Source organism: Euphorbia lathyris, chromosome 5 (assembly GCF_963576675.1).
Source record: "Euphorbia lathyris chromosome 5, ddEupLath1.1, whole genome shotgun sequence".
Lineage (NCBI taxonomy): Eukaryota > Viridiplantae > Streptophyta > Magnoliopsida > Malpighiales > Euphorbiaceae > Euphorbia > Euphorbia lathyris.
The window spans coordinates 68,954,356-68,967,740 of NC_088914.1; the positions used below are offsets into that span (position 1 = coordinate 68,954,356).

The 13,385-nt window shown below is 40.7% G+C and overlaps 1 protein-coding gene across 1 annotated transcript; it reads right to left on the reverse strand.

Moving 5' to 3' along the window:
* Window positions 1-833: 833 nt before the first annotated feature.
* On the reverse strand, window positions 834-10,298 carry LOC136229061 (pentatricopeptide repeat-containing protein At5g67570, chloroplastic). Its single transcript, XM_066017628.1, has 9 exons — window positions 9,724-10,298; window positions 9,438-9,629; window positions 9,200-9,281; window positions 8,908-9,099; window positions 8,706-8,819; window positions 2,572-2,665; window positions 2,342-2,499; window positions 1,811-2,221; window positions 834-1,718 (listed from the first exon to the last, which is right to left on the reverse strand). The coding sequence occupies exons 1-9, from the start codon at window positions 10,296-10,298 to the stop codon at window positions 1,083-1,085; spliced, it is 2,454 nt and encodes an 817-aa protein (XP_065873700.1). The 3' UTR covers window positions 834-1,082.
* Between the last annotated feature and the right edge of the window lie 3,087 nt (window positions 10,299-13,385).

A 13,385-nucleotide genomic window follows, 5' to 3' on the forward strand; every position in this document is an offset into this window, starting at 1 on the left:
TAGTTTGTGTTCCAAAAATTAAGTATAATGTTCTAAAAAAATTAGTAGATATCTGGATCGTTTTTTCATTTGTTCTATAATAATTTATAACTCATGTTCGAAAAAACATAACACATGTTCTAAAAAAACATAATGTATGTTATAAAAAATATGTCATACGTTCTAAACTTCATAGTTCGTGTTTGTTCTATAATATAATTTATAACTCATGTTCGAAAAAACGTAACGCATGTTCTAAAAAACATAATGTATGTTCTAAAGTTTATAGTTTGTGTTCCAAAAATTAAGTATAATGTTCTAAAAAAATCAGTAGATATCTGGATCGTTTTTTCATTTGTTCTATAATATAATTTATAACTCATGTTCGAAAAAACATGACACATGTTCTAAAAAAACATAACGTATATTTTCTTATATAACATAAATTACAAAAATATAAATGAATTAAATAAATAAGAAATTAGAGCATGTTCTTGTATTTTTTTCTATTAATAATTTATTATTATGCATATTTAATCGATATTAATAAGTGCATGCGTCAAATATTAAATAATAGATGCTACTAGCACAATAGTATATTAAGCAGCGCGCGTAATATAATGCACAAAAGAAACAATTGTCTTAGTGGTAAGTAGAGTGTAGTACAATTAACTGGCCAAGGTTTGAATCTCATTCACAACATTTAGTGTTTTTAATTGATTTTTACACTCAAAACGGCGTAGTTTTAAATGTTCTCACCATAAGGAAGTGTCCTCATCTAAGAGAGGGTTCTCACTTGATCCCTCCCCCATATATATATATATATATATTGAAGTGGAATAGCTGGGGATGGTTCATAGTCTCGCCACAATTAAATTGCCTAAAAAGAAGAGTCGCATTACATGATTATCCCCAATTAAACAGTTCAATTTAACCGAGGTTAACCACAAAATCAAACCATGACGAGTGGAAGAATCCATCAAGAAATCTGCATGTCTGCACACTCCCAAGCAGATTTGATAGAAAAACCACCAGTACAAGAGAAGATGTTTTTTAAAATGCATATTTCTGATTTGAACCAAATAACAAACTATATATTAATTTTAATTTAGGGACAAATGATCTACTTTATTGTTTGATGAATTCCTAAATATCCCACTATTCCTGCTTTCCTTCCAGGAACTTAGTATTTCATTTGCTGAGGGCAATTTAGAGGTACAAGAATCATCATCCTCGTTTAACCCAATTCCATATTCTATCTCATATCCATCTGCTCCCATCTCTTCACTACTAACTAATCCCTCTCTTCTCAACCTACACACCTCATCTGTGTCGTTGCTACCTTCTTCATCGAAGCTACAATGTTCAACAATTGTGTTTTCGGTTTCATCAACAACCGAATCCTCTGGCAAACATGATCTATCCGAACCACACTGAGAAAGCAGTGTTCTTGACAAGTTTACAATTGTCGGCTCTGATGTTACATCTGAATTACCAAGTGCATCTAACAGCTTCTTTAAACTTTCCCGAGTTATTTTATCCCGATTCTTCAGGAAAAGATCTTCCCATTGCCTTTCGCTGATTTGAAATGGGGCATATGACATAGTATTGACAAGGATTACAGCTCTCTCATAATTCTGTTGAGCCGTGGCTTGAAATACCATTTCGATAAATAACAAATGATGAGGAATTTCTCCAGCTTCTAATGCTGCATCAAATGCATGCTCCAGGAGATGACCCTGCAATAAGAACCAAACAAGCATCAAGATTTAATAACTAGCCATGAGTTGAGCTCATATGATAATTTAAGATTTTAGAACCATTTAACTACCTTCCCGACCCTGGATGCTTCCACGAGTAGCAATGCATGCTTGCTCTGAACTAGTTGATACCCGGAGAGGACCATCTCCCTGTACACAAGTTCAAAGTATTCCCATTGAAGTGCACTAGCAGATGCCTCAATCATTGCACTGTATGTGAACTCATCTGGTACGAGGGAAATTTCGTTTTTGGATCCCTTAATTTCCTCAAACAACTCTTTGGCTTTTGAGAACAAATCATTCTGGCCATAAACTTTGAGCATAATATTTATGGTCCCAATGTTAGGGACACAATAGGCTTTCATGTATTCAAAGATAGAGATGCAATCACTGAGGTGCCCACCATCTCGAGCAGACATTATCATGCCAGTGAAAGTGACTTCCAACGGTCTACTATAACGAAGTCCTTTCACCTTGTTGACCTATAGGCATATTAGAAAAAATTAATTTTAGCAAGAGATATAGATCAGAAATGCTTCATGAAGAAACTATGAGACCCGTCTCAGTATATATTGTTGCTATAAATGAAAATGAAAACTAACCTCTAGTAGAGCATCTCGCCACCTCCCATGGTTGCAGAGGCAGCGAGCTAGTTCATAATATACACTAGCATTTCCAACTACTCCTCTTTGTTCCATATCCCTCACTGCTTTCACAGCTTCATTGACTTTACCTTCCTTCCAAAACGCGCCGACAAGAACTGGAAGTCGGAATACAGAATTAGAGACCAACTAAACAACTATATATATATGAGAGAGATTAACTACACTACCTTTATATGTGAGTGCTTTAGGAGATTCCCCACGTCTGTTCATTTTCCTAAATAACTCATGAACAAGGTCGTACTTTCCAGAATTCAGCATTACCTTTAAAAAATAGCTTCTAATGAGACTAGAATAAATTTTCATATAAATGGCATTTTACTTGTAGAAATTATTTTTCCCAGCCAAAAGTTAACAAGTACACAATAATAATTATTTTAACTAATAAAATTAATTATATTAGTCTAACTTTCTGCCGGGTCAAGGTAGACTATCCAATCCATATATATAGGGTACTAATGAGAGAACCCTTAGAACAGTGGCTTTCAGTTAATGTCAAATAAAAGTACTAGATCAGTGAATAAGAACCATAAGTAAGTCATAAAAGTACTAGATCAGTTAATGTTCCTTCTTTATTTACGCCAATTTCAGTGCTCAAGCTAACTAGGCTAGTGAAGAACTATCATACAACTCTGCTCCTTCTATTTGTTGTGTGTGTTATGTTTTTGTTTCTATCATATAATTGCTCATAAAATGTGATAGCAATAGGCCAAAGATATGGAGAGTTTATGAGAGAAAGAAGAAGTCACGTGATAAGGAGAAGGGAAAGAATGATTAAGGGTCTGATTGGTATTTCTTATTCCTAGTATTTTGTCTGCTTGTGTGGAGGTCTATTAAATAAGGTCTGAATGTGTGTTCTAGGGATTGATAATTACTTTACTTCTTTTGGGGTCACCAGCTGTGCTGGGGGATACGGGGCTCAGTCCCTGGGTAGTGTTTAACCTCTACTTATTTTGTCCTTGTAATCACTGTTCTATAGCCATTGAGATATTATAATATAACTCCTTCAGTATTGTTCATATTGCTGCTGTATCCTTATTTCATAGCACATTCCTAACAAATTGGTCCGACCTGCCGGATGTCAAAACCCACCGGCGAAGTGGATCCGAAGATCCAAGGCAAGTTAGATGCAACAGATGCGAGAATAGCAGGAGTTGAACATCAGATTTCAGGAGTAGGGAAACAAGTTACCATTTTGTCTCAAAATGTAAACAGTATGCAGATTGCTTTTCAAGAATTGCAAGTTCAAATGTCTAGCTGGATGAAGAAGCACGATAAACCATCTGAAACAGAGGATGAATCTGTCTCTCAGGGAAGACTTAAGGGAGTGGAAGGCTCCGATACCGGCACTCGTGAGGGTGTGAGAATCGGCCAAACTGCAACTCCGTGGGCAAGGAGGCAGCTTGAAATGGCACCAGAAACTCCAAACAGCTCCACACCAAACAGAACAACCGATGAGCATTTCGCCGGCAGAAGAGTGAAGCTTCCTATGTTTGATGGTTTCGACCCCAAAGGGTGGCTGACACGAGCCGAAACTTATTTCCGAATCAACCATACACCTCCAGAACTGCAAATTCCGATGTCGGAAATATGTATGTCCGGCCCGGCCATTAACTGGTTCTCCATTCTGATAGAATCTGAACCAACTCTGTCATGGGGAGTTTTCAAACACGAGCTATTTCAGCGTTTTGGAAGTTTGGAGATGCAAAATCCCTATATCGAGTTAGCGGCGCTGCAACAATCTGGAAACGTGGGTCAGTTTATTGAAGAGTTTGAACTAATCGCATCTTTGGTTCCTAGACAGCCTGAGTTGCAATATGTGGGATACTTTGTCAAGGGATTGAGAGAAGATATCAAAGATGTCGTGATGATGCACAACCCAGAAACACGGTTCGACGCGATGCGTCTTGCCCGGACGGCGGAAAGATCTAAGGATAAGGGGAAGAGCGGTGGCGGTTTCAGAAGCGGCAGTTGGGTAGGGAAGGAAAGTGATTTTAAGTCTCACGTGACCCCTAGCATGTGGAAAGGAAGCAATTTTAGGGCTGGAAATTCTTTGGGCCGAGAAACCCAAAGATGGGCTGGGTCTGCAGTGGGCAGCAACTATTCAAGCCCTAATTACACAGGCAGTAATTCTAACATTTCTAATTTCAGAAATAATGCCCAACCACAATATACAGCATCATCTTCCATCTCACAACAAACTCAAAAAAACAGAGGCACAAAGCACATTACTCAAAAGGATTGGGATGAAAGGAGAAGAAAGGGGTTGTGTTTTAGATGCGGTCAAGCCTACTCTCCGCAACACCGCTGCCCGGAAGGGAAATTACGAATCCTATTGCTGGCCGATGATGAGGAGGTTGATGGTGGTGGGGAAATTGTTCTCATAGAAGCGGAATCGTATGGGGAAGCAAGTGTGAATGAAGAAAATGGGGAATGTCAAGTTTTGGAGTGGAATGGGCTTGTTGATCGAAATTGTCATGAGAATCTCAAAACTATCAGGATAGAAGGGGAAATTAGGGGGATCCCAATATCGGTGCTTGTAGACAGCGGGGCTACTCATAATTTCATATCGAGAAGGTTAGTGGATTTATTGGGTATCAAGGCTGAGGTGGGAGCAGGACTCAACATCAGATTAGGAGACGGATATAAGGTACGGATTTCCGATTATTGTCCGACTATTGGATTGAAAATGGGAGCGTTTAATTGTGACCTCAGGGCTTTGGTTTTCGATTTGGGCAACTTGGATATGATATTGGGTATTGAGTGGCTTCGAACCTTGGGAGAGGTGTGGCATGATTGGAAACAGGGGAAGATGAGATTTTGGCACAGGGGACATTTGGTTGAACTGGATGGAGGAAGTTCAAAAATAGCAACTACAACACCCCTCCAAGCATGGCTAGTGGAAGAAAATGATACGCTATCAATTCTGGAACCTAAAAGAGATAGCAAATTTGAGGAACTTACCGCTGAACAACGAGACGAAATGGACCAACTCTTGTCCGAATTTGCTGTAGTCTTTCAAGAACCGCGAGGGTTACCGCCGTCTCGCCGAATCAGCCATTCTATCAGTCTTTTACCCGGAAGTGGACCCGTGTGTGTTAGACCATATCGGTATCCCCATCATCACAAGGATGAGATAGAGAGACAGGTTCATGATCTGTTGGAGCAGGGGGTGATCAGAAATAGCAGTAGTCCTTACTCCAGCCCAGTGTTACTCGTGAAAAAGAAAGACGCATCATGGAGGCTATGCGTGGACTATCGAGCCTTGAATAAACTGACAGTTCCTGACAAGTATCCGATTCCGATTGTTGATGAGCTATTAGATGAGTTGTCGGGATCTCGTTATTTCTCAAAAATTGATCTCAAGGCGGGTTATCATCAAATTTTGATGAAGGGAGACGATATTGAGAAGACGGCGTTTCGCACGCACGACGGACATTATGAGTACTTGGTTATGCCTTTCGGCTTAACCAATGCACCGGCCACCTTTCAAGCGACAATGAATGAGATTTTTCGCCCGCTTCTTCGTCAATCAGTCTTGGTTTTCTTTGATGACGTTCTTATTTTCAGTCCGGATTGGGAGTCACATATGGAGCATGTGCGTGAAGCACTTCACATTCTGTTGGTCAATCAATTTGTCGCTAACAGTAAAAAGTGTACTTTTGGAGGGCAGAGGGTAGAATATTTGGGACATGTTGTCACCCGAGCCGGGGTTTCAATGGACCCAGCCAAAATCGATGCTGTGTGGAACTGGCCTACACCTAAATCAGTAAAAGGGGTCCGCGGTTTCTTGGGGCTGACCGGGTATTACCGAAGATTTATAGTGGATTACGGGAAGATAGCGAAGCCGCTAACAGACCTAACAAAGAAAGAAGGATTCTTTTGGACTGTCGAGACCCAAAAGGCTTTTATTGCACTTAAGAAAGCAATGACAGCAGCTCCGGTGTTAAGCTTGCCAAATTTTGCAGACAATTTTGACATTGAATGTGATGCTTCCGGCCGCGGGGTAGGTGCCATATTGATGCAAAATTCGAAGCCTGTTGCATTTTTTAGCAAGGCTTTGGCGGAACGGAACTTAGCTAAATCAGCATACGAGAAGGAATTAATGGGCTTGGTTCTCGCAATTCAACACTGGCGCCCATATCTTGTGGGGAGAAAATTTCGGGTCTTCACAGACCAAAAGAGCTTGAAACACTTATTAGAGCAGCGAATCACAACATGCGATCAGCAAAATTGGGTTGCAAAGCTTCTTGGCTATCAATTTGACATTTTTTACAAGCCGGGCAAGTTAAATAGTGGGGCTGATGCATTATCGCGCAAGGTTGAGGATGGAGAATTAACACTGATTAAGTCTTATCCGCAGTGGGTTGAGGGAGCACAGTTGCACCGCGGTACAGATACAGATTCACATCTGCAGAAAATCAAAGATGATTTACAATCCAATCCCAATTCCAGACCTGGTTTCCATTTACAGTCAGGAGTCCTCCTCTACAAAAATCGGTTAGTCATTCCCGCTTCCTCTCCTCTGATTCCTTCTCTGTTGGCCGAGTTCCATTCCTCGCCTTTGGGAGGACATTCGGGTTTTTATCGGACATATCGCAGGCTGGCAGCCAATATATATTGGGTGGGAATGAGTAAATCGGTTCAAGATTATGTTCGGCGGTGCGACATATGTCAGCGTTATAAAGCTTCTACTATAGCTCCGGCTGGTCTCTTACAACCACTACAAATTCCAGAGATTGTGTGGAATGAGGTCTCAATGGATTTCATTACGGGCCTCCCAAGGTCCAAAGGCTTTGATGCGATACTTGTAGTTGTTGACCGCCTCAGTAAACATAGCCATTTCATCCCTCTCCGCCACCCTTATTCAGCCAAAACCATTGCTGAAGTTTTTGCCAAAGAAATTATCAGACTTCATGGCATTCCACAGGCGATCGTCAGTGATAGGGATCCAATTTTTATGAGCTGGTTTTGGAAGGAACTTTTTCGGATGCAGGGAACTAAATTGCAGTTGTCCTCCGCTTACCACCCAGAGACGGATGGACAGACGGAAGTCGTCAACCGTTGTTTGGAAGCTTACCTGAGATGTTTTTGCGTGGAGCAGCCCCGTACCTGGTCCGTTTGGTTACCGTGGGCTGAGTATTGGTACAACACAACTTTTCACGCCTCGACAGGAACGACTCCTTTCGAAATTGTTTATGGCAGGAAACCACCAACTCCGCTTCAGTATGTCCCCGGGGAAATTCGGGTTGAATGGGTTGCTCGAGAGCTCAATGATCGCACAGAAGCCCTTAACCAATTGAAGCTACATCTATTGAAAGCTCAGCAGTTAATGAAGAAGGAAGCTGACAAACATCGTCGTGACGTTACATTTGCCGATGGCGATTGGGTTTACCTTAAACTCCGCCCTCACAAACAGCAATCGGTGGCTCGCCGAGTAAACCAGAAGTTAGCTGCTCGTTTTTATGGGCCATTTCAAGTACTCCGTCGCATTGGTCAAGTCGCTTACGAACTGCAGTTGCCTCCCCATTCCAGAATTCATCCAGTTTTCCATGCTTCCATGTTGAAAAAGGCAGCAGCTCCCCATGCTGTTGAACCATCCTTGCCCGATGGCTTCGAAGTGGAGTTCGTTACTTCATTTCGTCCGGAAAAGGTATTAGCTAGTCGCAAGCTATCTAAGGGCACTGAGGAATTAAATCAGTGGCTAGTGCAATGGTCCGGCCAGGGCGCTGAAAATGCAACTTGGGAGGACGAGCTCACCATACGGGCTCAATATCCTGACATCAGTCTTGAGGACAAGACTGCTCTTCAACGGGACGGCAGTGATAGCAATAGGCCAAAGATATGGAGAGTTTATGAGAGAAAGAAGAAGTCACGTGATAAGGAGAAGGGAAAGAATGATTAAGGGTCTGATTGGTATTTCTTATTCCTAGTATTTTGTCTGCTTGTGTGGAGGTCTATTAAATAAGGTCTGAATGTGTGTTCTAGGGATTGATAATTACTTTACTTCTTTTGGGGTCACCAGCTGTGCTGGGGGATACGGGGCTCAGTCCCTGGGTAGTGTTTAACCTCTACTTATTTTGTCCTTGTAATCACTGTTCTATAGCCATTGAGATATTATAATATAACTCCTTCAGTATTGTTCATATTGCTGCTGTATCCTTATTTCATAGCACATTCCTAACAAAATGACTACCCTACTTTTCACATTACATAAACGGCAGCATGTAGGACATGCAAATTATCCCGTTACCTAAGACAAAGATCAACATTCAACAAAATGTTAATCAAAGTTAGAAATTACCTCCATCGCTAATCCATATGCAGCTGCATTAGGCGTAAGCCCACTTTTTCTCATTTGCTGAAACACCCACGACACTCCCTTCCACTGCTTGTTTGGAATACAAGCATTCAATACCTGGCAAAGAATATGTATGCAAGTCATTCAATTACCCAGTACCTCAGCTGATTTAACCAAAGGGTGCTACTAGTTCATGCTTACTTACAGCATTATATATGACCAAATCGGGTTCAAGGATTGGGTCCCAATTCTTGTTATACCTATTATAAATCTTTTTAGAAGGTTTCAGCCTCATGCATTCAATAATTTTAAGCAACTCTTTCAGCATACCAGCTTGACCAAGAGTAACAGCAATGGTGTGATATGCGGCCATGTCTGGATATATGCTGCAGTCTTCCTGAATGAAAGAATCAATTCAAAAACCTCATAAAAAAATGTCAAACATATGAATTATAAGAGCTACAATACATGAAGGAATGAAAATGTCAGATAATTACACGCATTAAATTATAAATGATTAGAGCTTCCTTGGGCCTCCTTTCCTTCTTAAGCACTGATAAGAGTTTTGTGTAAACAAACCTGCAGGAAGAATTCATATAATACATAAATTCTGCCTCAGGTCTCAGAGTAACCATAGATTCTAGGTCAAACAAACAACTTCTTATCTGAAAAAACTAGTTCTGCAAGTTAAATGTTTGTGATAAAACTGAAAAGAAAGCAAAAAGTCAGAATCACCTGCTTCTACAATCTCTACGCTCCTTATCATTATATACCCATTCCACAACCGCCATAGCTTGTTCTGGTTTTCCTTTATCCCCAAGCCCCTCCACAATCTTCATCAACTGTCCTTCACTAAATTGCAATCCTGATTGCTTCATTATTTTTGCTAGTTTCCAATCTTTTACAGTCACTGTCCTTGAACTAAGTCTGAAAAGCTCAAAAGGAATAAGAAATCATCCATGATTATTCAAAAATAATTCTTAAAAAAAAAAAAGCAAAGACTTTCATGACAATCACAAACCTATCTACAAGAAATCGAATTGCCTGTTTATCACTGCATCTCCGCTTTGTGGGGTCCCATAGCCGTCGATTTTGGCTCCAAAGCGAATCATCACCTTCTTCTTCAATTTCAATATCATTATCCAGAACCCATTTCAAACCATCCTCAAAAATTTCTTTCAATTCCCGCAGATTCTCCATCTTTAACTTGTCTCCATTGAATTCCTTACTGTCACCAGCGATTTCTTTCAATTTCACTTTCTCTATCATCTCCCACGGCCTGCCTACTAACAAACCGCTGCTCGAGGACCGTGCTTCTGCCTTTACATCTTTTGAAAAGTCTCTGTACTCGCGTTTCACGGCTAGAAAATGGGAATCCTCGGCAAGGGCGCGCTTTTGGGAGGGGGTGAGAGGTGGAGGTTGCAGGGTTTGGGCCATTTTGGTGTGTTTTCGCTTGTGTTTGAGTAATTGTTTCTTGCGGAGAGCGCGGATGATTTTTGGAGTTGGATAGACGCCATGCTTGATGAGCCTAAGCTTGATAGCTTCAATGTCTGGTTCGAATTGAGGGGTAGATGAGAGAGCCGTTGAAGCTTCCATGGCAATGGACAGGAACAGAAGAGAGGACAGGAACTATATTAGTACTGGCAGGCCCATGGATTTGGGCTTTTTGGTCCAGAAAACGTGAATGGCTTAGCCCATATATCATTTGAAAGTAAATTTCTCGTAATTAAGCCAAAGGATTTGAATTAGAGGATAACCCTCTGAGTTGAACCCTAGTTTCTTCTTTAATCCTCATCCATGCCTCTTCCCTGGTAGTAATTGAATTCCATCTGAGATATCTCGTTGTTGTCGTGGTTTTGCTCCGACTCTGATTTGGGGTTTCATAATGCTTTCGTTTGAATTTTGTTTTTTATTGGTTTCTTTTGAATTGTTTGATTGTGTCTATGTATGATTGGGTTCTTTCACGATCCTATTTGGTGAATTTGTGCTTTCTTGCAATGTGAAAGATAGCCTACAGTTTGTCTCTCTGCATGGAGTGTAGTTTGTCTCTCCGCATGGAGTGGTATTAGGTCTTCTCTCTGTGAGAAGGGTTTGTAATCGTTTTCTACGATTTTTTCTCTATTCTATTCGCTGTGATCCATTATTAGCAGATCATTCATGGATAAAGGTAAGGGTATGATGGAAGCATATGCGAGATTATGTCTGGCTGATGATGAAGAAGTCGGACTCGAGATTCACATAGCCCAATGAGTATCCTTAGTTGGAACTGTCGTGGGCTGGGCAATCCACGTACAGTTAATGTTCTGATGGACCTGGTTAGGGTTCATAGGCCTATGGTTACCTTCTTAATGGAAACTATGATTAAGGAGGAGAAAGTGATTTTGGTTGGTAGAAAGCTCGGGTACAGTGGATATTTTATTATGAACGGCCCGAGTCAAGGGGGTGGTATTGCGCTATTATGGAAAGATAATGTCACAGTTACAATTCAGTCATCTTCACTTAATCATATTAATGCTTTTATTACCTTTCCAAATATACCAACCTGTCGTGTTATGGGATTTTATGGTTTCCTGGAAAGACATCGTCGGAGAGCCTCTTGGGATTTGCTGCGATCCCTCAAAGACCAAGAGGATTATGCATGGTGTTGCATAGGGGACTTTAATGATATAATGAGTTTGCAGGAGAAGCAAGGAGGTAGAAGTCAGCCGAATTGGCTTATTGAAGGATTCAAAAAAAACCGTGGAGGAGAGTGGTTTAGGGTCAGTTCCCATGGATGGGTATCCATTCAAGTGGAAAGTCGGTCGAGGTACTCATAGATGGATTGAGGAAACTCTTGATCGTGCACTTGTCAATTCAAAATGGAAAGAATTATTTGCAGAATCTAGAACTCGAAATCTTATTACTATTTCATCGGATCACTCAGCTATCCTTTTAGAGAGTAAGATGTGGCTACGCTGTCCTATGATCAATAGGTTTCGTTTCGAGAATGCTTGGCTAAGGGAGTCTCACTGTGAAACAGTTGTTCGTCAAGCATGGATCTCTGATAAAAATTGTTCGATATCTACTAAAATATCAGCTTGTACCGATGCACTCAAAGAGTGGAGTTCCTCTTTGGAATCAAATTTTAAAAAATCCTTGAATATGTACAGATTGCAGATGGAAGCCGTACAAGGAAGAAGGGATGAGTATGGAATGGAAAGATTCAAGGAGGCCTCATTAGCATATATGTCAACATTAAAGAAACAAGAAGATTTTTGGAAACAGAGAGCTAAATTGCTTTGGTTAAGAGATGTTGATTCAAATTCACAATACTTCCATTCCTACGCAACAGACAGAAGAAAGAGGAACAACTTTTCGAGTCTCAAGGATTCTAACGGTAATTGATGCACAAAGGGCAACGGATTAGACGATATTCTATCTGAATATTTTAACGGGATATTCACGAGTATGTGTAATAATGATTCTGCACTTCTACCGTTTGTACAATCAAGGGTCACGCAGGAGGAAAATGAGTTGCTATCTCACACATTCTCAAACGACGAAGTAAAAAATGCTTGCTTCTCTATGCACCCGGATAAAAGTCCGGGCCCTGATGGATTAAATCCGGCTTTCTTTCAGCATTTTTGGAGTATAGTGGGACCTGATGTATGCGAGGTATGTTTTTCTATTCTCCGTTCTGGCAGGATCCCGCTGAATCTTAATGATACGTTGATTGTGCTCATTCCAAAGATCAGTAAGCTAGAATATGTCTCTGATTTACGCCTGATTGCACTCTGTAATGTTCTGCTCAGGATTCTATCAAAAATATTAGCTAATAGACTTAAAATTGTTCTTCCATCCATCATTGCTACTACTCAGAGTGCATTCATAGCTGGCAGATCCATCTCAGATAACATTATTGTGGCGTATGAGATGATCCATAAATTGCGCGGGTTGAGGCAAGGGAAACATGGGACAACCGCTTTGAAGCTCGACATGAGTAAAGCATACGATCGTATTGAATGGGGCTTTTTGGAAAATATGATGAAAAAGATGGGGTTTAACTTAAGATGGATTCAATGGATGATGATGATGGTTTCCACAGTTTCATATAAAGTATTGCATGACGGTAGAGAGATTGGACCGATTATTCCTCAACGAGGTTTGAGGCAGGGGGATCCATTATCACCTTTCCTATTTCTGATCTATGCTGAAGGCCTATCATCGTTGCTATCAGCTAGAGAACGGATGGGATTGATTCATGGAGCTCAGGTGTCTCGCAATGCTCCAAAAGTTTCCCACTTATTCTTTGCCGACGACAGTTACCTATTCTTTCGGGCAAATAAAAGAGAAGACGAGGAGGTTCAATCATGTTTGAGGTGTTACGAGCAAGCATCTGGTCAATGCGTGAATTTCCAAAAGTCGTCTATATTTTTTAGCGGCAATACGACGGTTGAGGCCCGCTCTGATGTTTGTAATGAACTCGGGATTGGAGAAGTTGAGGATATGGGTCTCTATTTGGGGGCGCCTATAGTTGTTGGTAGAAGCAAGATGCAAGCCTTTGGTTTTTTAAAAGACAGAATCTGGAAACGTATCAATAGTTGGAAAGATAAATACTTGTCTCGAGCAGGGAAGGAGATTCTCATCAAATCTGTGCTACAATCTATTCCCACCTACATAATGAGCATTTTTCTTATGCCAAAT

What these genes read in the sequence shown, in the direction of transcription:
- LOC136229061 (XM_066017628.1), bottom strand. Translation starts at nt 10,298, where the DNA reads ATGGAAGCTTCAACGGCTCTCTCATCTACCCCTCAATTCGAACCAGAC. An exon ending in CATATGGATTAGCGATGGAG is followed by an intron (nt 2,666 to 8,705) that starts GTAATTTCTAAC and finishes TATTTTTTAAAG; the next exon opens with GTAATGCTGAATTCTGGAAA. An exon ending in GGCGAGATGCTCTACTAGAG is followed by an intron (nt 2,222 to 2,341) that starts GTTAGTTTTCAT and finishes ATATGCCTATAG; the next exon opens with GTCAACAAGGTGAAAGGACT.